This window comes from Hyperolius riggenbachi, chromosome 8 (assembly GCF_040937935.1).
Source record: "Hyperolius riggenbachi isolate aHypRig1 chromosome 8, aHypRig1.pri, whole genome shotgun sequence".
Lineage (NCBI taxonomy): Eukaryota > Metazoa > Chordata > Amphibia > Anura > Hyperoliidae > Hyperolius > Hyperolius riggenbachi.
In genome coordinates this window covers 221,475,649-221,503,343 of record NC_090653.1, presented here as the reverse complement: position 1 = coordinate 221,503,343, position 27,695 = coordinate 221,475,649, and the positions used below count along the sequence as shown (strand labels likewise).

Sequence of the window (27,695 nt, the reverse complement as noted above, 5' to 3'; positions counted from 1 at the left end):
TTAGAAGCCCCTGGTAAGTTCAACTCATTTTCCCCTGACCCCCCCCCCAACAGTATTCCTTTAAAGTAATTTTTATACAGTACTTTAAAAAAAATGCAATAATTCATACTGTATTGATGTTTGTTATTGTGCAACATATTTTTAGGCATACATTTAAAAATGCTGTAAGCTAATTTGGGCGTGGGGTTAACTGAAATTAAAGATGAAGGGTACCTAATATAGCAGTAGAATATCAGTACATTTACGTTGTTTTTTTTTTAATTTATTTATTATATAATTGATATAGTGAAATATTGGTAACATTTGCTGATATCTTACTATGACTTAACCTCTCCTTATGCTCACACAGAATCCTCCCTGGTGGGCAACTAATAACCCCTCCCCCTTGCACCAAACCTTACCCCCCTCCCCCCCAAACAAAAATGTTTGCCGCTATGCAAACTGCGGCTACTAATAGCAGACACTTAGCAGCCTATTGGTAGCCACCATTTACATGGCTGGCAGCTCCGGGCGAACATTTTTGTTAAACTTTTTTTTTTTAGCTGCTCCTCATTTTTAGTTTGTGTCTGATTTAAAAAAAAATTGATTTTATTTACAGTACATTCTTCAACGCAATGGAGTTTATGGGTGTTTTAGAACCAGAGGATTCTCCTAAAGAATTGATGTGGTGAGTATATTCCTTGTAACAAATGTTAGCATTGATTTACTAATTGGACAGAGCTGTTTACCCCTTTATTGTGTGTTGGGTCAGAATGCAGCAATGGGTGATGGACTGTGTAGCAGTGGATGCAGGAGGATACTTACTATTACAACATCAACATTTCAATGCAGCATATTATGAAACTGCTTGAGTATAGGCTTTCCTCAAGGTTGTGACTGTGTTTTTTCATATAATGTGTATGCTCAAGTATAAGTCAACCTGAGTATAGGCCCAGACCCACCAACTTTTACCTATAAAACAACAATTTATTTATACTCCACAGTAAAAATAGGCAATGCGTTTCACGGGCTCAATCCTGCGTCATCAGGCCAATCAAAAAGGAGCATACAGCTTATCAGCATCAAAACCACACTGAGCACCTCTGTGGCCAATCAAAAAAGAGCATACAGCTTATCAGCATCAAAACCACACTGAGCGCCTCTGTGGCGCTCAGTGTGGTTTTGATGCTGATAAGCTGTATGCTCCTTTTTGATTGGCCTGATGAAGCGGGATTGAGCCCGTGAAACGCGTTGCCTATTTTTGCTGTGGAGCATAAATAAATTGTTGTTTGACTGTTGATGCCACAGTCCTTCCTTTGTTTGCTTTGTCCACATGGATGGGATAGGTCCACCACTGCCCCATCGATTTTAAGCTCGTTTAAGTGACTTTTATTCTATTGGCGCCTCTGGAAAGCTTCTACATATTGCTAAGTCCACCCTTGGTGGAGGGTTGTACTCATCTTTCTCCCATCTACAGGGAGCCTTCACAGTGGTTGCCTAATGGTAACCCTGATTTGTGAGTATTAAATTGTTATATTACTCATTATTAATTTTCATCTATACAATATCACACTATTGGGCTCTTGGTGCCCCCCCTCCCTTTATTTAGGGAGCTAAAATCTATTGCTGAGTCTGTCTGAAATTGTGCAGGCCGCACACACACACACACACACACACACACACACACACACACACACACACACACACACACACACACACACACACACACACACACACACACACACACACACACACACACACACACACACACACACACACACACACACACACACACACACACACACACACACATTTTCACACACATATAACTAATGTATGTGCCCTTGGAAATCTCCCTGCAGGTATGCCTTTGTCCCTGGCGGAACTGCCCCAAGCCCAAGGGTTGGTCATACTTGCATGTATTTGCCTGGTGAAAAAGAAGGTGGAAAGGGAAGAATAGTGGTTGTTGGTGGAGCTGATCCCGGGAGCTGCTATTCTGATTGTTACATCATTAATCTAGGTAAAAGAGATCATTGATGTTCATTTGACAATACCAGTATTTACCTTATTTCAGGACAGATAAAAAAGACATGCGTTAGCTTAAAATACAGAAAGTTGGTTGAGGATATGACAGAACACTGGAGACCATGTATGAATAAACGGGCCAATACACTGGTTGATTTCAGCGTTCGATAGATCGATCGATCGCAAATCGATGCATGATCGAACAGCCGATTGATCGATTTGTGTCCGATTTCGATCGATTTGATCTATCTGACAGGATGGAAAATGTAGGTCGATCTGCTGCTGGCAGCAGATTGATGGCCCATAGAGTTGCATTGGATAGTGCAGTAATGCCTTTAGATCGATTTTCAATAGATTTCTGTTCCTAGTGTGTGGCACACATCAGATAGATTCCTGTCAGATTCAACCTGACAGGCATCTGGCAGAAATCTATCTGATGGTCGAATCTGCTGCAAATCTATCAGTGTATGGCCACCTTTATACATGACTTGTCCCAGGATATCTGCCAGTATCAAGCAGATATCGGGGTAGACAACTATTATCTTATGATGGTAGGTACCTTTACTATTAAAAGGAGAATTCCACAAAGGCCAGCATTCAGAAAGGACTCGTTAATTTAAAAAAAATCAGCTCGGTAAAATACCGCATTTAGTATTTAAGTCTTTTTTTTCCCCCCCAATTCACAAAGATTTTCACAGGTGCAGTAGAAATTCTGTAATTTACCAAAAAAAATGGGCTTCAATTCACAAAAAACCTGTTCGGTAACAGCAGAAGTGTGTGGAGCTGTCTCTGTTTTGTCCCATGTTGTTCCATGCAGTGACAGTATTTAAATAGTAAAAGGCATCGCCAATGTCCCTTTAGAATGTATATATTTGCTATAGTTCCTCTGCTCCCTCTGAATCTGTCTATTAGTTTTTCTAAACATTTTATTGGCACAGCTTAGATGAACTCCAAGAAACGTTAAATACACCATGCTTAGGTGATTTCCCCACTTGCTCCTCCGCAACTTCAAACAGGAACCTAAAGGGTTAAATGTCTGTAGGGCTGCAGGGGAAACCTCCTTTGTGCAGGCTCTCTTTTCCGCTGCCTGGGGGGTAGAAAAGCTTGTTCCTCCGGAGAAGGTGTCGCATCCTATCAGCAAGGAGACGGGCTTGCAGGAGACAGGGGCTGTTATTATTGGCTCTCTGCTCATGCCAGTCATGGGATATCCACTCTGAACCATTGCAGAGGCTAGTTTTCAACACATGAGAACTGCCGGTAATCACCACACATGTTTCTGGGCTTTACCCCATGCTCAGATCTTGGTTAATTGACATTTGCTGGCATTTATTGAGGTGTTCACCGCTCACCGCATAAATTGGTAATTTTCCTCACTGCTCGGTAATTTCAGCTTGCCATATGGTAGCAGCATTAGTGAATTGACATTTCACTATATGATTAGTAAAATCAGCTGTTTTCTGCATTACCGCATGCTTTAAAGCTTTGTGAATGCTACCCATAGTGTCATCAGATTGAGAAATGATTGGAATTAACATTTGCAGTTTACATCTTTTAAAACAATTTTGTAAACCAGAGAAGAATGAAAAGGAAAAATGTATACATACCTGGGGCTTCCTATAGCCTCTTTGGCCTGATTGCACCCTTGCCGCTATCTTTAGCCGCCTGGATCCTTCCGCAATTCCTCCCAGGAGTAGTACTGTGCAGATTTAGAATGCTTCCGGGCCTTGGAGGAGCACGAGCGGCCGCACTACGCCTTTGCTTACTGGCCATGCAGACTGGCCAAAGTTACCGGGAGGATTGCGGAGGATCCAGGAGGCGAAGGACAGCAGCAAGGGAGCAATTAGGCCGAAAGGGTCTGGAGGAAGCCCCAGGTATGTGTACATTTTTCCTTTTAAATCATCTCAGGTACACCTTAGGGCCCTTTCACACTGGTGTGGTGCGGAGGGTCAATATACCGCACCTCACTGCTATGCTAATGAAAGCCTATGGGTGCTTTCATATAGCGTGAGTTGTGCCGGAAGTTGTCAATCTACCGTGCGTACAAACCAACGTTACCGCACGACCTCTGCGGGGCCATGCAGCAGACCAGAAGTCATGTAAGCCTATGGTGACGCACGGTTTGCCAAAATGTTGGCGTTGTGAAGTGCATGCACAAAAGCGTATTTTTACAATACACTTCCGCACACTTTCGTATCTCTAAAACAGGAAGTGATCGCAAGCGAACATCACTTCCTGTTTGGATTCTGGCCAGAAGGCGATTACTGCATACTAATGCAGTAATCCCTGAAGGCTTGTTTTTGGCGGTGCGGTGTGGCCTCCGGGCCGCACTACCGCCAATACACAGTCTAAAGCCGGCCTTAAGCTTTATCAGCTGCAAAGTTTTAAGGTGCATAGTCAAGCACAATCACTGTCACCTGTAGGGATCATGATTCGATATCTCAAGCAACAGCTCGGACCTAAGAGCTGTACAGACATGTCGCTAGGCTACAGCCTGGTGACGTGTACTGTTGATATGGAGGGGGGAGGAGGAGAGACAACGATGCGGTGCATGACAGAATAGTTTCCAGTGGGCAGGGTAAGGAGAGGAACAGTACCCTCAGTCATCGCTGTTGTTTAAAGGGGACCTGAAGTAAGTGAAATATGGTCAGGTGTTAGTCGTGGAGCAGATATTCAGACATCAAACCAACAAATGCTGATTCCAGTAACACCTTTTAAAGGAGTACTGTAGGGGGCAAAGGGGAAAAAGAGTTGAACCTACCTGGGGCTTCTAATGTTCACCCGCAGAAATTCTGTGCCCGCGCAGCCACTAACTGATGCTCTGGTCCCCGCCATCGGTTCACTTCCTGGATTTGCGACTTTAAAGTCGCAAAACCACTGCGGCTGTGTGGCCTTGTCTTTGCTCCCGCTGACGTCCCCAGGAGCATACTGCGAAGGCGCAGGCCATACTGCGCCTGCGCAGTGCACTCCCGGTGATGTCAGCAGGAGCGAGGAGAAGGCTGCACAGACGCAGTGGCAAATTTCGGAAGCGAACCGGCAGCGGGGACCGGAGCATCGGCAAGTGGCTGTGCGGCCACAGAACGTCTGCGGGGCACCATTAGAAGCCCCGGGTAAGTTCAACTCTTTTTCCCCTTTGCACCCTACAGTACCACTTCAGTGACTAACTGTACAGGGTTTATTGTAAGGTTTGGTTTCAAAACGTTAAGTTCCCTTATAAACAATGCTGATCTTTTGACTTTAGTTGTTTTTGAGTTATACTCCTGCAACAAGCATGCAGCCAGAGGAGTCAAAGTCAAAGCATCTAATCTGCATGCTTATTTTGGGCCAGCAACTTGCAGTACTGGCACTTCCATGATGATGTCCCAGTAGCAACACAGTCACCCAAGAGGAGAAAATACCCTGTTCATATTAATTTTAAAGCCCAATTTCACCCAAAATGCATCTTTCAATTTAAAAGGGGTAGAACCACAGTCAGCTTGTTTCTGCTGTCTATGCCCCTCTCTGCTGGGAAGAATTATTTCTACTTCCTGTATCTTGTGACATACCCAGAAACACAGATAACAAAAGCAGCCTAGCGGAGGTACTAACGCTTTCTCAAGCTTGAAACAGGACACTTTATTATTACTGACATTGTCCCTGTTGTGGTTATTTTTCCTTAGTTCCTTTCCTCTGACACCCACTTTACTTCCTTCCTATACAATACCACAAGAAATGCCCTTCTATACAGTGTTTGATAGCTGAATTATTGATGTCACTTGGGTGCAAGGGCATTGCTAGCCCCAAAGATCAGTGGCACGTGCCCCGGATCCATTCTGTGGTGCCCCGGATGTCCCCAGGCAGAGTCAGCTGTGGTGCCTTAATGGTGGGCATGCTGGGAGCTGTGGTGCATCAATCGGGGGTATGCTGGGTGCTGTGGTGCCTGTACGACGACATACTGGGTGCTGTGGTGCCATGCTTGGCGCTGTGATGCCTATATGGGGGCATGCAGGGAGCTGTGGTTCTTCTATGGAGGCATGCTTGTAGTTGTGGTGCCTCAATGGGAGGCCTGTGGGAGCACAGTAGGGGGTCAACTAGAAGGTCAGGGGAAGCTATGGGGGGACGCCAGATAACCTGGCGGCAGGCCAGACCAGCCAGCACAGAAGCCAGGTAACTCTGCTTATTTATGTGATGTACTGCTTTTCAGGGTTTTTTGTATTAATGGAGAGGGGGGCTTCATCCAACATTTTGCTGGGCGGTCCTTAGACCACTGTTAAGTTAATGCAAATTTGGCTCCACCCATGGTCACACCCACATTCTGGTGCGTGGCCGCACCCATTTTCTGGCTGGCGTGCCCAAAAGTGCCCCAGATCTCTTAGGAGCCTAGCAACTCCCCTGCTTGGGTGTGAGGTCAGTTAACACTGTAGTTTTGTACTAAATGCAATGTTCTGTGGGCGTGGGCAGTAGATAGGAAGAGCAAGGCATAGGATAGGATAGTAGTGGAAAATTGTTGCAGCTTTCACAGGTATGGCATTACTGTGGGCCATAAGCTAAATATTGCAAATTGGCTAACTTGATGTTACACATTGCAATTTATGGAGAGAACATCTACAGCATAGCACCGCCTACTGGCCAGAGGGAGAAACAGTCCATGTAAATAAATGGCATGTCTGCTATTGGCAGCACCAGACCCATGGTACCCACAGGTGAGGACTGGTGGCAGTACGGTGAGGGAAAGAAGTATTTGATCCCCTGCTCATTTTGCTGGTCTGCCCTCTGACCAAGAAATGATAAGCTCTGACTTTGGGGCACTGTTTTTTTGGGGTTCTTTTGTTGTTATTCTGCTCTCACAGCTGCAATAAAGCTGCCAATACAATTTTAAGCTGGTCATACTTCGGTCAGAGGGCAAACGAGCAAAATTAGCAGACCAAATACTTGTTTCCCTCGCTGTAGCTGCTTGATACTTTTTAGGGTAATTAGATAAAATCTGACAGCTCTGTAGGGTAAATGCCCTTTATAAGCACACAACCTTTTAACCTGAAGAGTAAGGCCTCTTTTACACTTGCATTGCAAGTTTGCGGTGTGTTACCCAGTTTTGCTGCAGGGTAACGCAACGACAATGGAAGGCAATGTAGCCTAGCACATTTACTGCATTGTGTTGCGCCAGAGTGCCTTAGCTGCCGCTAAGTCAATAGCACGTTACCGGCAGACTTCCACGGCGGCGGAAGTAATGTAAGTCAATAGGCGATGCAGACATTTTTTTAAATGGTTGGCAGCTGCATTCCCCGGGAATCCCAGTGACATAGTTCCTGTTCAGCAGGGAGTATACCACTGGGCAAGGGGAGGGGCGCTATGAATATGACTTTGTCGGCGCACTCTGCCACAGGGTCATATACAGGTATCTGTGTTTTTTTGCAATGATAAAACCGGCCTAAAGAGAGAAATCTTGGCAGTTTGCAAGAAATAACTTTTGTTATCTGTAACGTAAGTATTTGTATGTAATATTAGTGTAATAATACTGCTTATAGACACTTGAAATATTGACAGCTGTGTGTTTGTATCTGGCTGACTTTAGTAGACCTTTACTGATATTTGTCTCCCTGTACTGCTGGTTTCTGTAGATACCTATGAATGGGAATGTCCAGATTGGGAGGGTTTGTTGCCGCGCTATGAACATGCTAGCTTTATCACTGCTGGGAATCCGGGGAGCATCTGGGTGTTTGGGGGAGCCAACCAGGCTGAAAATAGGAATACTGTTCAAGTATTGAATCCAGGTATGTGCCTTTTATTGGCCTCTTTTTTAACAAAGCATGTTACCAGTATTTTATATTAACTGTACTTGTTTTTGGCTAATGAAAGCCTGCTTGAGAGAACCTAGAACCTATAGAATGTCTTTATATGCAGGGCAGGCATTACAAATTATATAGAACCTGCTCACAGCATTCAAAAGTTTACTTTTGATGGTAAAAAGCTTGCTTTCTCCCTCTATAGGTAACTAACCACTTGCTTGATTTTCCCAGAAGGTTTGGATCATTATGATTGAATCTGCCAGAGATCGATGAGACAACATGGCCGCCCAATAGTAATTTCAATTAATTTCCAGTCGAAATCGATAACAATTATTGATAGTGCTGGTAGGGAAGGGCTCGAAAAGGGGTGGTTGGGTGCATGGTGGTAGCGGCTGTAGATTTTGGGACAACCATCGGAAACTTCCCCCCTCGGTCTCGCCTACCCCAGTTGTGCTCCCCCAGACCCATGGAGAGTTGCAGTGGCGCACACACTCACTTGTCTGCTGGCCTACTCCATTACTGTTAATGTGCCTGTGTCCCTTGACCAGACAGTCATTGCCGCCAACGGTCCTTGAGCCCCATCGGCAATGGAGAGAGGACATAGGAGGAGCAGGGCACTTGGTGGACAGGTGAGCATACACCCCTCTGCCAAAACTCTTGACAGCAGGGAGGGGGGGAGCATTAGATGGTTGAAATCTCAGGGTCTTGGAGGCAGTGGTTTTCAGTAAGTTTCATGTTGTGTACGGTGTGCATCAGTAATTGATCCATCTCTGTTCAGATTACGATCAGAGAGGGATCTTTCTGATAGTGGAATGGAATCTGATGGCCATCTATAAGTGCATGGCCACCTTAATAGTGCAGTATCATGTAATGGTGCCAAAGGATGATTACCTCCTAGCTTTCTCTGCTCACTGTAGCCTGATGCTTCTGCTCTGAAAAGAGAGAAGACCCTGACCTATCAGGCTTACTTTCAAAGAGGCTTGGAAACAATACAGTAAAAGCAGCTGGAGATGATTGGAGTTTTAGTGTGAGTGAAGGCTTAGGGTCAAGAAAAGATTGGGTAAACAATATTGAGGGATTGAACATATTGAAGGAGTGCACTGTATTTCAGAATATGATTGATCACTATTTATTTTTCTACTGTTTTGTTGTGGTCATTTCTTATGAAAAACTTAGTAAAATTTTTGAAGCATAAATATATTGAAGCTGCAGAACACCTTACAGGGCAGGGAGTAAAATGTTCCACTGAAGGGTGATAGCTCAAGAGAAGTCTTGTAGCTGTATAAAGGATTTTATAAATGAAGAAGAAAGAAGTATTTTCATTTTTTAGATTAGTAATACAGTTGAGTTCAGAAATACAGTTACACGAGTTGTGAAGTTATTTGAAGGGAAGGGTGTTTGAATTTTATTTTCAGACTAGCCTACCTAAGCCCGTTTAAAAATGGGCTCTAGGTAAAGAAATTACCGCCGCCAGTCAGCGCGCACACGTCTGCCTTGCTCCCTGGCCCGCCCTCCCGTCCCAACGGCTGTCAGTACAAAAAAGCTTCGGACGGACAGACCGGGAGAGTGGATGATGCAGGGACAGTTAGTTTTTTTTGTATAGAATGAACTGGAAATTGGTGAAGGGATTGGCAATGAGGGGCAGCAGGTGAAAGGTGGCTAACTCTTGCAGTAGAATTTAAGATCAGTTGTAGAAGTGGGAGTCCAGTGCAGGAAGGACCTCGCAAGTGGATGTTGCAGTAGGGCAGGTAAGAGCCAGTGACTGCACACAACCAGATTTTTGATGTCTTCTATGTATGGTAGAAACAAGGTCCTCATACTGTATACCCAGTAGAATTCAGCAGAGGTTGCTGGAAATGGATGTCTTGACCCAGAACCCTCAAGGCTCGTGGGCCAAATGCAACTCTCCAAGCCATTTTATGTGGCCCCTGAAGGCTTCAAATGTAAGTAATAATACACGTGCAACTACTAATGCAGCTGATGCTTGGTGTGAGACATCACCAATACTGGTACCTGTTCATAAGATAACAATCTGGAAATAATAATACGTTTGGAAAGGTTTGCTGCATATTGTTATTCAGGACAGTGGGTATAGCTCTGTGGCTGTTATTGCATCTGTTCAAATGTGTATTAGCAAGTGCATATCTACATGCCCTGTACTCTTTAGGTGCCCGAAAACTTGCCCTCCGCCCAACCTGCAAATCCTGATGCAAAGGGGGTTCACACCTAGAACTGCACTGCAATTGTGCGGGCTGACTTTGTTCCCTAGCCATCTTTGTCAACACCTTTCCCCCGTTCTCGATATGCACACGTTCAAAATTCTGGAGCTGTGCTGATGGCCCCGCCCCTGGAGGATAGATAGCTGAATGGGCAGGCTGGATGGGACTACCTCTATGCACCGTGGGCAATGACCAGTCTACTGTAGCTCCATCCATGTAACATAGTCCTATCCAGCCTGCCCATCAAGCTCTCTCGCCTCCTGGGGCAGTAATGTCCGCATGAGTTTGTGAGTCCTTCAGCACACTGGTCCCTCTAGGCTCATGCCTTATGTGCCTAGTGCTAAGCTTGGCCCTGGTCACTCTCATTATACAGGAAATAACTGTAAAAAATTAAAATAGTTATTGGCATTTTATACTGAGCGGAGTAGCTATTTTGCTCAAAAACGTTTCACTATGAAATAATTTAACATTTTAAGTATACCATGTGATTCTGTTGCTGTCTATTAGGTAGTCGTTGTTGGAAAAGCCCAAAGATAGACGGCTCCCCTCCTTCACCTCGGACCTTCCACACATCATCCGCTGCCGTTGGAAACAAACTCTTTGTATTTGGGGGAGGGGAGAAGGGTGCAGACCCTGTTGTTGATCAGAGACTTCATGTGTTTGATGCAGGTAAGGTCATTTTATTTCAGAAATATATCCTGATTCATTTTTAATCCTTTGATGCAGAAGAATGTAGTATTAATATATAGAACGTTTTATCGCGGGTTATTCCTTTCTCTAACTGGCCTAATCTTTATGGGTTATTTTTCTTATAGACAACCTGACATGGACACAGCCTGAGACATCTGGTGTTCCCCCAAAGCCACGTCATGGACACATCCTGGTCGCTGTAGGAACCAAGCTGTATGTTCATGGGGGGATGGCAGGCAGCACCTTTTTTAAGGACTTGTTCTGCATTGACACAGGTAAAATAATGATTTGGCATGCTTTCGGTTACATGATATGATGGATCTGTAACAGATGTTATTTGGTTGCCTGTATCTTAAAGAGGCACATATATACAAATAAGTAAAACATGATTTTTGTTTTCATACAAAGACAACTGCTGCGAAGGTGAACGAACCTCAGCCTGGTTCACAAATCTAAAGCTTCACACACACACTTCCAAAATGTGTTGCCCAAAATGATGCTTACAAATTGTGTTGGGTGGCAGTTTTGCTCCCTGTTGAGCAGCATGTTGTGTTCCATGGAGATGGGAGGGGGAGGACATTAGACGCACCGCATTGCAGGAACTTCCTTTGCAGTTCCCAAAACAGAAAGGTGCATTGGGCATTGTAGGAAGGACAATAATGTAAGGGCACACACTTTATGTTTCCCCCCAAGATGATCATGATCAGTGCTTTTTGACCGAAGACAATCCAAACTGTTTATGTTGCTTAATGCTAGGTACGCACGATTCCATTTCTGATCAACTGTCAATCTGATGGGAAGTTGTATCATGTGTACATGTCCAAACTGCTCCTGATCAATAATGGGATCGATTTTCCCATGGTAACTTTGCAAAATCGTTCCCGTTATTGTAATTTGCACGTCTTTGACTATCTCTACTGCTGAGTATTCAATTTTTACCGTCCTCCCAGTATGATGCGAGCAATTCTTCCCTGTAAAACCTCATTTTTATCTTCAGAGACAATGAAGTGGAAAGAGCAGTCGGTGAAGGGAGATACGCCTCCTGCCTGTGCCGCCCATGCTGCAGTGTCGTGGGAAAAATATATTTATATCTTTGGTGGAGTAAATGAAACCGGACCGATAAGTACTATGCACCGATATGATACAGGTATTTATTTGTCTTTTGAATGATATTGAACTGTTATTGCTTAAAGAGACTCTGTAACATCAAAAACATCCCCTGGGGGGTACTCACCTAGGGTGGGGGAAGCCTCCGGATCCTAATGAGGCCATCCTCTGTCCCACGGGGGTCTCGCTGCAGCCCTCCGAACAGCCGGCGACAGACCCGACTGTCAGTTCAATATTTACCTTTGCTGGCTCCAGCGGGGGCGCTGTGGCTGCTTTCGGCTCCGAACTACACGGAAATACCCGATCTCAGTCGGGTCCGCTCTACTGCGCAGGCGCCGGAAACTTGCGCCTGCGCAGTAGAGCAGACCCGACGGCGATCGGGTATTTCCGCCTACTTCAGAGCCGACAGCCGTCAGAGCGCCTGCGCAGGAGCCGGGAAGGTAAATATTGACTTCATCTTTCACGGAGGGCCGCAGCGAGACCTCTGAGGGACGGAGGACGGCGTGGGAAGCCTCATTAGGATCCGGAGGCTTCCCCCACCCGAGGTGAGTACCCCCCAGGGGATGTTTTGACGTTACAGATCCTCTTTAAAGGAAATCTGTGGAAAAAAAAGTGCCCCGAATGGGTACTCCTTCAGAGGCTTTCCCTATAATCCTCTGCAAGGCCATTCCAACGCTGTCCCCATCTCAACAATGGCTTGGACATGCGCAGTAGCACAGTCCCGGTTGGGCTTTGGCGGAAAAAGCCGAGCCCGATCAGGTCCGTGCTGCTGTGCATGCGCAAGCTACATTCTCCTGCACAATAGTACAGTCCCAGTCGGGCTCAGCTTTCTCTGACAGAGCAGGCCTGTGCTACTGCAGAGCCGCAGTGCGACTGTGCTTCAGGGATCTCATCGCTGAAATGGCTTGGTGGAGGATGACAGGGGAAGCCACTGGTGGCTTCCTCCTCCCTAGGTAAGTATTTAAATTTGTGCTTCAAGGTTAACTATCAAGAAACATATTTCTTAAACTGGGATGGGAATAGCTTGTCCATGTGTTCCTAAGTACTGTTTTAAATTTGTCCCGGTTTCCCTCTTCCTACATCTGTTAACCCTGTATGTACTTTAACTACTTAACCTCCTTAGCGGTAACCCCGTGCTGGACACGGGGTAAGCCGCCGGAGGGTGCCGCTCAGGCCCTGCTGGGCCGATTTGCATCATTTTCTTCAAACACGCAGCTAGCACTTTGCTAGCTGCGTGTTTGTTGTGATCGCCACCGATGCGCCGCTACCCGCCGCGATACATGGGCCCCCCCCCGCATACCCCTTGCGCGGCCTGGCCAATCGGCGCCAGGCTGTGCTATGGGGTGGATCGGGATTCCCTGTGACGTCACGACGTCGGCGACGTCGATAACGTCACTCCGTTCATCGCCATGGCGACGGGGGAAGCCCTCAAGGAAATCCCGTTCAGAACGGGATTTCCTTATGGGCAAGCGGCACCGACGGCGATAGGAGGGGACGGGCGGATGCCGCGGGGAGGGGGGAAGCATGTAGCTAGCGCTAGGCTAGCTACATGCTAAAAAAAAAAAAAAAAATGAGAAAAACCCTCCCGCGGCTGAGCGATTCATACCGCCAGGGGGGTTAAGGACCGCCGTAGTTGAAATCTACGCCCTGTTTTGATGGTTATCTGGCTGCCAGGGCGTAGATTTCAACTCAACGCTGATGCGCGCATCCGCCATTTTCGTCACTCCCGCCGATCTCACCGCTGTCTCCTGTCGCAGCTCACTTGCTCTGCCTGTCTCTATGACGGCAGAGCCCTGTGAGCGGTCAGGAGCCGATTTCATGGGCTCCTGGCACTGTCTTTTAATGTAAGCAACTCCCATTGGCCAATGAAAGCAGCTCCTTACCGGCTCACAGGAATTCTGCCATCATAGAGACGGCAGAGTGAGTGGTCCAGGTTCAGGACTTGCGGCGGGTATGTGCGGCGATTCATCGGAATTCTGCCGTTTCTGTATGAGCGGTCTCTGGTCCTTAAGGGGCAGAGACCGCTGGTACTTAAGTGGTTAAAGGGAACCTGAATTGTGAGGCACATGAAGGCGGCCATATTTATTTCCTTTTTAACAATACCAGTTGCCTGGTGTACTGCTGATGTCTTTAGCTGATGTAGTGTCTGAATTGCACACTTGAAACAAGCATGCAGCTAATCTGATAAGATTTTTGTCAGAAACATCTGATCTGCATGCTTGTTCAGGGTCTATAACTTAAAGCAGGAGGATTAGCCATACTATGCCAGGGAAAAAAAACACATATAAAAGTAGATAAATACTTGATCTACTTACATAACACATGTACAGTATTTTACTGTCCACGTTTTGATTTCAGTGAATAGTATATAGTAAATTAAAAGAATTCTATTCCTGGTGGGAACCATGTCTTTTGCCCACAGTTTAGGCTAAATCCTGATGTCATTTCTGCCCTTTACGTTTTTTTCTTTTCTCCTCCAATCGCTGAGTCACCTCAGCCTTGCTTGTAAACACAAGTGAGCAGGGGATCAGGTTTCAGATAAGCAGCTAGGCAGGGAAATAAATGGAAGAGGAGGAATATAATATAGATAAAAGAACCCCCAGCATGCAACTGTTTGGCACTGACTACTAAAATGCCAGTGCTCATTAAGTATGTGATAACTCCAAATCATAACAGCAGAAAAAGTTTTGAATGCAGGATTAGCATCTTTATCACTTAAAACAATCAGACCAGTTGCTGTTAAAATTAGATTTTTATGGTGACAATCCCGCTTTAAACTAAAGCTGGCCATACACTAGGCCGATTCCCCGCCGATCGACAGCAGATTCGATCACTGGGATCGAATCTGCTGTCAAATCGTTAACGTTACCGCTAAATTTCGATCTATTTCGTCCTGCAATAGATCGATCCCGGGAAATTACCGTCGATCGCCCGCGGGTAGGGAGCGCATCGCTAGCGGTGTTCGAGTGCCCGATGACCAACGCAATACAGCTGCAATACATTACCTGATCCAGCTGGCGTTGTATCCCCCCGGTCACCGCTGCTCCGTCTCCGGATCCAGCAGGCTTCACTTCTTCCTGTCCCGGCAGGAAGTTTAAACAGTAGAGGGCGCTCTACTGCTTAAACGTCCCCCAGACATGAAGAAGTGAAGCCTGCCGGACCCGGAGACCAGACCAGAGCGGAGAAGAAGACAGCGGAGACCTGGGGAGTCGCGCCGGTGGAGCAGGTAATGTATGCGGGGGATTGTGAACGGTTTCAGGCTGAAATCGATTCACAATCTGTTTGCAGTAAAGGCAGCCATACGATCCCTCTCTGATCAGAGAGGGATCTATCTGTTGGTCGAATCTGATGGCAAATCGACCTGTGTATGGCTACCTTAAGAGGCAAAAGATCAGCAGGACGGTTAGGCAACTGCTATTGTTTAAAGCTAATGGGAGTCTTAAAAAAACAAAAAAAAATGATACTTACCCAAGGAGAGGGAAAGCTCTGGGTCCTAATGAGCCTTCCTTACTTACATAGTAAGGAGGCGGCTCCTTACAATGCACGCGCAAGCATGAGAGACAGGGCACGTGCGCAGAATGGAGCGGCCCGAAGACTTCCGAAGCCTCCCTTCGCTGGAACGGGCATCGGGAGAGGAGATGGAAGGCTCTGTAGTAGCCAGAGCCTTCCCTCTCTCTAGGTAAGTATCTGGCTTGTGTTTTTTTTTTTTTTTTTTTTAAGGTTCCCGTTGACTTTAAAAGGAAATAAATATGACAGCCTCCATATCCCTCTCACTTCAGGTTCCCTTTAAGCTAGTGAGACCTATCGCCTGCAAACAATGTAAACCTCATCTGCTGTTTTTTCATCTCTGAATGAGCTGTCCAGATCAGATGCCAGGCTCCAGGGATAACTTAAGTGTCTGAGGAGACTGCGTTGAGACCTGTGTGCAGCATTAAGCAGAGGGAAGTGTACTTCTTTTCTGCTATGAGTAGAAATTTTCTGCTAATTGTGTGTGAAACTTGATAGCAAGGCAGGATTTTCACACTAAAGTTCTTTGCTGTCAAAGAAAAAATACTCTGAGAGACCCAGAGACCAGCACTAGCTGTATTGTCACTTTTCACATAAAACACAGACTCCCCTCTGCTAAAGCATCATTCCGATTCTGCTAAAACTTACTCTTAGTAAAGTAGAGCTTTTAAAACCACAAACACTGGTTCACACGACAGCTGAGGGCCTCGGACTCTCACTGGCCGGAGCCACCAAACCTCCATGCGATACCTAGAGGAAAGTGCGGGTGGGCCCGGAACTCTCATCACCAGGGAATTCACCCCCACTGCCTCTATACTGAATGCTGACTGCAACACACACAATTGTTCACTCCCAGCTCTAGCAATTTCCTACCTTTATTTGGTCAGCAGGCGCCTGTCAGCCAATCAGGTGCACATTTATACACCCTTTGCTTGCCGTACCAATTCTAGCAGGAATTGCATAACTTAGGCAGCATTCAGGTGGTTGGCTTCGGTCGCATGTAATCATAGATTATATCACTAGCAGGACCGCCCCATGCAGGCACTGTTCCCACAGGGATCCCTCCCTAACCTCTCACTTTTCACCTGCATCCTGGAAGCTGCAAAAAAAGAATTTAAAACCACAAACACTGGTTCACACGACAGCTGGGGGCCCCAGACTCTCTCACTGGCCGGGGCCCCCAAACCACCATGCGGGTGGGCCACAGAGAACTTAGAGCTTTTGACTCTGATAGGAGTGCTTGCACAGCTATTAACCTTCCTGGCGGTAAGCCCGGGCTATCCCGCCGGAAGGCCCCGCTGGGCCGATTTGCATAATTTTTTTTTTTGCTACACGCAGCTAGCACTTTGCTAGCTGCGTGTGCAATCCGATCGCCGCCGCTATCCGTCGTGCCGCAGAATTCCCCCCCCCCCCCTCCCGACCCCGTGCGCTGCCTGGCCAATCAGTGCCAGGCAGCGCTGTGGGGTGGATCGGAGTCCCCTTTGACGTCACGACGGCGGTGACGTCATCCCGCCTATCGCCATGGCGATGGGGGGAGCCCTCCAGGAGATCCCGTTCTTTGAACGGGATCTCCGATCGCCAGAGGCTATCATGTAGCGAGACCTTTTAAAAAAAATTTTAAAAAACGGCTTTGTTGCCCCCTGGCGGATTTTGATAAACCGCCAGGAGGGTTAAATAATACCTAGACGTTATTTGTACACTGTATTTTTATAACACTTGGTTAAAGATGGTTGTCCTTTAAATACAGACTTTCTCTTAAAACAAACCTATAAATTGGAATTGAACTTAAAGGGATACTGTAGGGGGGTCGGGGGAAAATGAGCTGAACTTACCCGGGGCTTCTAATGGTCCCTCGCAGACACCCTGTGTTGGCGCAGCCACTCACCGATGCTCCGGCCCTGCCTCCAGTTCACTTCTGGAACTTCTGACTTTAAAGTCAGAAAACCACTGCGCCTACACGCCCGTGTCCTCGCTCCCGCTGATGTCACCAGGAGTGTACTGTGCAGACACAGATCATACTGGGCCTGCGCTGTGCGCTCTTGATGATATCAGCGGGATCGAGGACACGGCAACGCAAGCGCAGTGGTTTTCAGACTTTAAAGTCTGAAATTCCTGAAGTGACCCAGAGGCGGGGTCGGAGCATCGGTGAGTGGCTGCGCCAACACAGGATGTCTGCGGAGGACCGTTAGAAGCCCCGGGTAAGTTCAACTCATTTTCCCCTGACCCCCCCTACAGTATCCCTTTAAAATCACTAGCTGGCCAGATAACTAGTTTTTATTGATATTTTTTTTAATACTTTGTAATGGTAAAAAAATTATAAAAACATTTTTGGGCTTCTGATCATGTGATAAAGAGACTGAACTAAACAAAATGCATGTTGGGAGATTTACATTTGGAAAGGCTACAGGTGCTCCCCCCACTTCTTTTTCCCTCTGTAGCGTTGTATATTTTTAAAGCAGAAGTTTTGTGGGTTTTTTTTTGTTTGTTGTTTTTAAATTGTTCAGATTTACATGAGCAAGAAGATAATCTAATAATGCAACACTTCTGCTCACTGAGTGAACATACTGGTATATATTGATTTGCATATTCACTCATTGAGCAGAAGTAATTTATAGCAGTATCATCTCGTAAAGCTGAATAATTGCAAATGCCTTCAGTTAAAGTGTACCTGAGATGACGTAAACAGAAAATGTATACATACCTGGGGCTTTCTCTAGTCCCCTGCAGGCTGATCTGTCCCTCACCGTCCTCCTCTGTTGCCTGGATCCTCCACTCTGGGTCCCAGTAAGTGAGCCAGTCAGCGCGGTCCAGCAGTACGCGCTCCCCTGTTGCGCTCTCGTGGGTGGAAGCAGCCTGCGCAGTAGTACTGCACAGGCGCAATGGGTCGCGCATGCGCACTACGTTCACTTACCGGGACCTATAGCGGAGGATCCAGGCAGCGGAGAGGACCCTGAGAGTCTGATCAGCCTGCAGGGGGCTGGAGGAAGCCCCAGGTATGTATAAATTTTCTTGTTTACATAGTCTCAGGTTTCCTTTTAGAAGACAATGTAACATTTTTTTTAGTGGGGGTGGGGAGCTTTTACGTTCCCTTTGGTCCCTATAGAATCTTTGTGGTTTAGTCTGCCATGACCAGAGCATAAGCAGGGATGCATTGATTTAAGCGACATCAAGGGAAATGTTGGACCCATTCAGAGCAGCATTGCACAGTAAGTATAGCAGCATGGGGGAAATACAGCTTATAAATGCATTGCCACGGACAAGCTTATAAAGCTATAAGTGCACTTATGGCTAGAAACAGTATTGCTGGTATTGTCTGTTTCAGTGGCACATTTGTAAGCTGTATTTTACTGTGTTGCTGTAATTGCCTCCATGCTACTTTAATAACTCTGAAATTCTGCTATAATTACTGCTCTTGCTCTAGGCAACGCTGCTATGAGGGGGAACAATATTTCTTTTTGCTGCTGCTATAATTACTATTTGTGCTCCTGTGCTTATACTAGTATAGTGCATTTTGCAAATATGACTGGATGGTGGATATACTGTATGCTGGAGAGCACAAAGTGAAGAATGTGTAAACAAATGATATTCTCAGTGCAGTTCTTTTTAAAGACCAAAGAAAATAAAAATTATATAAAAATAAACAAAGTACTGAGAGAGCGCTTCGAGGACTGTACATACTGTGAGTGCTACATCATTATGCTGCAATGGGAGTATGATACCTTCCAAGCCAACCTAAAGAAACGTGAAAAAAAAGACTTAGATACTTACCTAAGAAGATGGAAGACTCTGGATCCCATGGAGCCTTCCCGGTCTTCTCAGTGCTCTTGTTCCACCGCTGTCCCATTCACAATTAGTGCCTTCAGGACTCCTCAGCAAGCTTCCGTAGCACTGGCGTCCCTGAGTGCTTCTGAAGTGGAGTGCAGCCATACTACAAATGCATGAGCCCAGACTCGTGCATGTGCAGTAAGGATTCTCTCTTCTTCAGAAGTACTCGGGGTGCAAGTACTTCCTGGCCGAACAACTTTACTGGGGATAGCAGTGGAACGATGGCACAGTGAGAACCTCAGGAAGGCTCTAGGTAGGGAAATGTCGATCCTTGTTGGTTGTTCGCAACCTCCAAGTGTCTGTAATGATATTTGCTCCCTAGCGGTTTCATCTCATTCTGCAGACATGTGTTATTGACCTGAGGAAGTGGGCTGTGTCCTGAGAAACGCGTTGTCTAACGTGCATGAATAAACTATTCCTTTATCTGTTATTTATGGTTTTTTTTTTTTCAAGAAGGTAAGAAGTTACACTTCTCACAGTTATCCCCACCATCTATTATATATTACTTAGGGCGCCTCCACCAGTGTTTACTCTTCTTAGGTAAGTATCTAAGGGGCTGAAGAGGATGTAGCTGTACACCTTGAAAAGGGAAGCACAGAGACAATGGGAGCCCAAATAGCGCAATATGTCTCCAACACGAGAATTATGCAGAGACGTAGAAATAGTGGTACTCAGAAAGGTGGCTTGCACTGGGGGCAACCAACCACATAAGGCAGGTGGAGATTCACAACCTCGTCTCCACTCAGGTGTTCAGGACATGCTGGAAGCAGTTACTCTTATAGAAAAAACACGAGGTACTGATTATGGTGGAGCCACGTTGGACCAAGAACACCCCTCCAATGGAGGGTGAGAAGCACAGGGGGATAAAGAGGTGCCCAGAGGTATATAAAATTAGATACAACTAAAAGTAAAAAAGGAGGTGGCTTACCTCAATAAAGACAACGTCATATAGAAATGAAATTTATTATGCACTGGCAATGCGTTTCATGGGTCTGAGCCCACTTCCTCAGGCCAAATGATAGTGCCTAAAATTATTATATACAAGGAGCTCAGTGCTCAAGCACACAAAATATAAGACGTAAAACACATCTAGATATATATACAAACTGATTTTTGAATATTTACATATACAAGTAGGGCGTCCCAACTACACATAGGTATAAAATGTATAATATGATTATATGATTGTGGTTTAGACCCACAAAACGCATAGCCAGTGCATAATAAATTTCATTTCTATATGAAGTTGTGTTTATTGAGGGAAGCTACCTCCCTTTTCCACAGTTGTTTTTAATCTATTTATATATACCTCTGGGCGCCTCTTTATCCCCCCTGATCTAAAGGCACATACACACGTCTGATTTTTCCAAACGACCGGGTTTGGACGTCAAGTCAGACGTGTGTACGAATGATCGTTCAACTGATAAGACTGGTTTTGACCAATCAGCGGATTGGTCAAAACCAGTCTTATCAGCTGAATGATCGTTTGCACACACGTCTGAATTGATGTCCAAACGACCGGTCGTTTGGAAAAATCAGACTTGTGTACACACCTTATGGGGCTGATTCACAAAGCTTCTCTGTTGAATTATCTCACCTTACTTATTAACTAACTCACAATTTATCTCTCCTTAAATGACATAACTCCTAATTTATCTCTCCTTATCTAACCTAACTCATGATTTATCACTCCTTAACTGACTTAACTCATGGTTTCTCTCTTTATATATGTCATGAATTGTCTCTCCTCATGTGCTTATATGATGCATTAGTTTTCTGAATCAACCCCTAAGTATCTAAAAATATCCAATAGCATGGAGTGTAGAGTGCACATATCTTCATTTTTGGAGCAAGTGGGCACAAACAGAGCACTAACCAAACTTTATAGAATTTTTATTTGTGCTGATTGTGTTTTATGGAAGTACAGTATACTACCTGTATCAAATTAATGATGATTATGGTTACCCATCTACCTACAGGAAACCGTACATGGACACTAATAATGTTTGACTCTCCTAGTCCTGCAGCACGGTTGGATCATTCAATGTGTCTCCTTCCATGGAGAGTAAGGACTAACCACTCAGATTTAGACAGTGAACAGGATAAAGTGACAGAGGAAGGAGGTACCAATGATTCTCAAGGTCACAGCTCAGGAAAGTCAAGTCAAGTAGTGCTTTGTCTTGTCTTTGGTGGCATGGACACCTGTGGAGAACTCTACAATGACTGCAGTGTAACTGTTCTCACTAAATAACTTTATTTAAAACAGACTGAAACTTTATTTGGCTGCAAGAATTGTTCTCTGGTAGAATCTTTTTTTTTTTTTTTTTTAAATAAACATAATAATACCAACCAACATTAGTATCATGCTTTTAATTTCTCCTGTTGGACTCAAAGGGCTTGAGAGCTGCAGCCACTAAGGGCGCACTCGTTAGTCCACCCTGCAGTGTTAAAGTGTACCCAAGATTGGCACACTAAAAAATTTTATACTTACCCGGGGCTTCCTCCAGCCCCATGAGCACTGATGCGCCCCTCGCCATCCTCCCGAGTGCCTCTTTTCGCCTGGTATCGGTCCCAGTAATCTGGCTTAGTCGTGCCACGAGCAGAAGAGCCTGACTGGCGCAGTTGAGCCAATTATCGGGACCGATACCAGGTGAATGGAGCTGCCCGGGAGAACGATTGAGGGACGCATCGGTGCTCATGGGGCTGAAGAAAGGGACTTTTCTACTACCTGCAGTGTGCAGACTTCATTTGAATATATTTCTCTGGCAACTTGCTGTCCAGCACCCCCAGTCGAGTTATGGAAGGTCGAGCAATGTCTTTTCACACTTACTGAATAAGAACAGCCGAGAATCGAGACCCTGGTCTCCTTAAATTGGATCCGAGATAAACCTTTACTCATTGCATAATTGTGTTCCTTTCATATAGTTTATAGGGCATTCCTCAAGCCAAATACTTTTTTTTTGAAAACACTAATTCCCAATAAACTAAACAAGCCTCACCCACATCTTCTCCAGTGCCTTGGAACTCTCAGACCCATGGGAGCTTATGGGAGCTCAGTCTGGGCAGGAGGAGGAGGGGGTGTTACTAGCCAGAGATTTCAGAGGCAGAGGGGAGGAGTGAGGAGGCGAGGGAAGTGAAGTTTTCACAGGCTGAGGGCTGGAGATGCAGAGCAGCCTGGCAGTGTGTAATGATCACAAACAGAACATGGCTGCACTCGTGTCACAGCAAGACATAATCATATACTGTTGAAGCTGTTTGCAGCTAGAGTTGCTGTGTAAACTATCTAAACTTTAGATAAGATATATAGACAAGTTACTTGTTATAGTTAGTTTTTCATATAGGAATGGATCCGCTTTAAAGAGAGTCTGAAGCCTTTCAAAAATCCTTTTTATTTGACATTTATGTTAAGCACTATGAACACAGCTAAAACGCTGCATTCCCAAGGCAGAACAATATAATTATACCCCCCAAATACCGGGACAAAATTCCACGACTGGTCGTGGATTTTGCTGCCCGGGGAGGCAGAGCTTAGCGCTGTAGCTTTGCCTCCATTAGCGTCAATCTCCGCTGATCGCCCCCTCTATCTGCCACTCTCAGTGAAAGAAGACTTAGAGGGGCGGGAGGAGGCAGAGATCCGCGGAGATTGACGTAAGTAGAGGCAGAGCTGCTGCACAAAGCTCTGCCTCTACCAGGGAGGAGCCCCGAATTTTGCCACGGATATTTGGGGGGTTTAATTACATCATTCTGCCACGGGGATGCAGCATTTAAGCTATGCTCATGGTGCTTTACATACATGCCAATCTCCCTCTGTGCATATGTAGATCTATAACAAAACAACATTTTAGCCTGCCACATTGTTAGTGGGTAGGGTTATAGATAATGGCAGTGCTGTGTGGTTTTCTTGTCTACCTTTAGTAAAGATGATGATGTGCAGACTGATTGTAAATTAAACAATATGAACAAATTACAGGGTGAATATCAATAATTTCTTGATTTCTCTTCTATTTATAACTTCTCAGCAATTAACGGTATTGATTTTTTTTTTTTACCCTTTCCGTTAAGGTTATCTAATTCCAAAGTATGCATGTTGCTTTCTTTTAAAAAAAAATTTATTTATTTTTGTTGCACAAATTATTTTAGAGCCATTTTTTGTTTACATAGCCCCAAAAGAGTCTGGACATCAGAAAATGGCAGCATGTATCACCATAATGGAAAGGTAATAAGAACTGGATATTTTGTAAGCTACTGACTTCTATAGCTTTGCTGAAATTTTACCAACTTTGTTCATAATTTTGAAATTACATTTTTTTAAATGTTGGATTGAGTTTGTCCCTTCCTATTTTTTTATGTGACGTGGGTTCAAGACACATCAACATGTATTGTACAACTCATTACGATTAAAATAAGGTCACATATACCTCATTAGATAACAAACTGGATACACAGAAATGCAGTTCTCTTCAAGGTGCACCCACTTGTTTTTTTACAGTCCCTTTTTTTTTTTTTTTTTTTTTTTTTTTTTTTGCACTAATTGTTACAGAGCATTCCTTATTTGCATAGCCCTAGAAGAATAAGGACATCAGAACAAGGCCACACGTCACCAATATGGAAAGCTAACAACCAGGGCTATTCAAAAGTGGGTGTTTTTTAAAGGGGAACTGAAGAGAGAGGTATATGGAGGCTGCCATGTTTATTTCCTTTTAAGCAATACCAGTTGCCCTGCTGATCCTCTGCCTCTAATACTATTAGCCATAGCCCCTGAACAAGCATGCGGCAGATCAGGTGTTTCAGACTTTAAAGTCAGATCTGACAAGACTAGCTGCATGCTTGTTTCTGGCGTTATTCATATACTACTGCAGAGAAATAGACCAGCAGGGCTGCCAGGCAACTGGTATTGATTAAAAGGAAATAAATATGGCAGCCTCCGTATACCTCTTACTTCAGTTCCCCTTTAAGCTACCATCTTGTGTAGCTTTTCAGAAACTTTCCTGTTTGATCATAATTTTGAAGAAATTTTTTTTATGTTGGATTGAGTTTGTCCCTTCCTATTTTTTATGTGCAAGCTATTGCACAATGGCTAGCCAACTGCTAGTTACCTGCTGACTACCCTATACATCGAATAGGCTAATTTTGGCGCATCGCTTTGGGCGCCACCATAGGCCGTAATGAGAATTATGGCTATAGCGGCACTCAGCTGGTGCCCAAATTATGTATTAACACCCTCACCCCCCCCCCCCCCTCCGAGTTGTGACAACTCAGAAGGGGAATAGCATTAGCACCACTCCGGAGTGTGCCTACAGCAGAGTGAGTAGTCTTTTTAGCCCTGTAGTAAACTCTTCCAATTCATCAGCCTGTGGCAGCTCCCAGTGGCATAGATTTGAAGCATACATTCTCCAACAACATTTAGGTAAAATCCTCGTATGAGGACTGTCACTCGAGAGGGTACTGTTCGGGCTTGAGGCTATATGACCATTTTATTGCTGTGCACGTGGGGGAGGAGAGCTGATGGAGCAACAGAGCAGGCGGGGTGAGTAAAAGATCAACGCCCAAGGCCAAGTGTATTTGACAGCTGGGTCATTGGTTGACATGCTGAGGGGGATCGAGGACAAATGTATAAACACTAGATTATTGGCAGAAGAGGTCCCAAACCATCCAGCGTGTGTACGAAGCTTTAGATTTGGCACCTGTAGGTGATAGCTAGAGTACTGTGGTTACCAATACTCAGCTAGCAGATTTTATCTTCAATTTGGTACTTCTATCCCATCATTCAGCTAACCCTAATCCGTCTCTTCATCAAATCCCTTTAAGTAAACCTTTAGTCTCCAGGAGACAAAAAGTTAGATACCCAGGTAGAGGGAGGGAATAGTCGAGAGGCTTTCAGGGTCTTCTATCTTACCAACATTGCTGGCCGTGAACCTCAGACAGCTTGTGACTCTCACGTTTGTGAACAATTGCGGACGCAGCTGTGTGATATTGCACAAGCACAGCCATGCTCATTCACAAAGGAGAGCGCAGCTGCGACAACATATCTGATAGGGTCAAGTGCGCCAATGATGGAGGTCAAGGAGGACATGGGAAGCCTCTATTTCATCCTCTAATAAAAAGGAATACAAGTGCGGCAACACTGCAGGAGTAATACGCACTTGTGCAGTAGCACGGAGCCGCTCGGGGATAGTCTGGCATAGCAGGTTTTAGAGACGTATTGTGATATGAAGTGGATGGAGGGGGGAAGAAAAGTAGTTGAGCCACAGGTTGTGCATAGTGAAAGCTGCAAGTCTTAAAGGTACATACCCACATCCAATTTTGAATGACCAATCACTAACCAGTTTTAGTACCTCCATGTAGTATGAGGGCCAACAAGTCTTGAATACTATGAACATGATTCACAAAGCATTTTCACCTGATCTATTTTACTTTTTTAAGCTCCCAAGGAGCAAGGTAAGGGAAGTAATATTGAAATGAAGTTAATCAGGAACAGCTTGAGTGATTATTTTGCTTGTAAATTAATTAGGTGATAAATAAGTAATTTATGAGAAGTTTTGTGAATAGAGCGGCCCAATGTGTAAGTAAGCTTATGTACTACGTTTGTGGTAAAATTGGCCAATCAAAATTGCATGTGTGTACCATGCTTTAAGCAGCATTTGTAAACACACGCAACAGTTTAAATTATGGTCCCCTTGAATATTGTACTCAAGGAGAAACCATGTAAGATACTTTACGAATGGTACCTCACCCCTGTGAAGCTGGTCAAGTATAATGTCCTTACTCACAATATTTTCATTGCATATCACCTTTTGGCAGATACGCTGGTGGCAATGTCCGCCTGTACAAAAAGCATGGGATGAATGGTTTTCACCAACTTTCTTTGATGTTGGACGTTCCCCTCCACAAAGATATGTCTGTAGCTCTGTTTTGTAAGAATTATCCTGGCATGAATAAGCATCAGAACAAACTTGTGGCCGCTAATAGAGTTCTGATTGCTAGATACTGGAAAGGTCCTTTGCCTCCCTCTTCTTGGCTTATGCATAAGGTGTGGTGGATGTTGACATGAAACAAATCACTCACACATTGAAATCTACTTTCAATACATTTAATCAGATCGGGGCTCCATGAATTGTATGCTTTCCTTTCACACTAGCTATCATTTTAGTTCTAAACCTCACATACTGTCAGGGGTATTCCGGTGGGGCAGTACCTGAGGATGGAAAGGAACCGCTCCGATTTGAAAATATTTGAGGAAGTGGCCCATGACCAAGATTTAGGGAGAGGGGATATCATGACGTACGCCTGAGCCAAGCTTACCAGTGGGCTGCACAATGTAATAGAGATTCCATGATTAATGGGAATTGGTTGACGGAATAACTGGATGACAAGATACGTTTTTACACTAGATTCTGCTCGCAGCATAGTCAGGTAACTGATATTGTAAAGCGTCATTGGTATATCTTACGCAATGATCCCAAACTAAGATCTATAGTAACGGAGACCCCTTAATTTCGTCTTTCGGAGAGCACGGTCTCTACGAGACATGCTTGTGAGTAGTCATTTTTCTGGGACAGGAGTGGCCTCAAACCATTTCAGATTAACTGGTACATATAGATGGGGGGCTGGGGGTTTCTCTGTGTGCTGCTACATGATGGTGGGAAGGAATGTCAAGCTGCAAGACATTCTCGCACTTTAATTGTGAAACGACCCTGGTTATATACCTCTTGACTTGCCCATGTGGTGCCTTCTACGTGGGAAAGACTAAGAGGGAGTTCAGAAGGCACATCAATGAACATATAACAAATATTAAAAGTTAAAATGAGGATCCATCTACCTGGTTGCTGGTGGCTCTGCATTTCAAGTTTGTTCATGGGGAAAAGTTTGATGGCTTATGGTTTATTGGTTTAGACTGCGTGCATAGAACTACAGTGGCTTGCAAAAGTATTCGGCCCCCTTGAAGTTTTCCACATTTTGTCACATTACTGCCACAAACATGAAACAATTTTATTGGAATTCCACTTGAAAGACCAATGGAATCATACATGATTCCAAACGTTTTTTTACAAATCAATAACTGGAAAGTGGGGTGTGCATAATTATTCAGCCCCCTTTGGTCTGAGTGCAGTCAGTTGCCCATAGACATTGCCTGATGAGTGCTAATGACTAAATAGAGTGCACCTGGACCTGAGTGTAATCTAATGTCAGTACAAATACAGCTAATCTGTGACGGCCTAAGAGGTTGTCTAAGAGAATATTGGGAACAATAACACCATGAAGTCCAAAGAACACACCAGACAGGTCAGGGATAAAGTTATTGAGAAATTTAAAGCAGGCTTAAACTGCAAAAAGATTTCCAGAGCCTTGAACATCCCATGGAGCACTGTTCAAGCGATCATTCAGAAATGGAAGGAGTATGGCACAACAGTAAACCTACCATGACAAGGTTGTCCACCTAAACTCACAGGCCGAACAAGGAGAGCTCTGATCAGAAATGCAGTCAAGAGGCCCATGGTGACTCTGGACGAGTGGCAGAGTTCTACAGCTCAGGTGGGGGAATCTGTCGATAGGACAACTATTAGTTGTGCACTGCACAAAG

At 44.9% G+C, this 27,695-nt stretch overlaps 1 protein-coding gene across 2 annotated transcripts in view; it reads left to right on the top strand.

Moving 5' to 3' along the window:
- RABEPK (Rab9 effector protein with kelch motifs) overlaps positions 1-21,467 on the top strand; it is a 30,973-nt gene extending 9,506 nt beyond the window's left edge. Inside the window, exons 2-8 of one of the 2 annotated variants that reach the window (XM_068248191.1) lie at positions 599-667; positions 1,842-1,999; positions 7,599-7,751; positions 10,493-10,654; positions 10,801-10,950; positions 11,673-11,822; positions 21,094-21,467. In XM_068248191.1, coding sequence (XP_068104292.1) covers positions 615-667; positions 1,842-1,999; positions 7,599-7,751; positions 10,493-10,654; positions 10,801-10,950; positions 11,673-11,822; positions 21,094-21,365 — 1,098 coding nt within the window. In that variant the 5' untranslated portion in view covers positions 599-614 and the 3' untranslated portion in view covers positions 21,366-21,467. The remainder of the gene's footprint in view (positions 1-598; positions 668-1,841; positions 2,000-7,598; positions 7,752-10,492; positions 10,655-10,800; positions 10,951-11,672; positions 11,823-21,093) is intronic. The other variant, XM_068248193.1, reaches the window with a different exon arrangement.
- Positions 21,468-27,695: the final 6,228 nt, after the last annotated feature.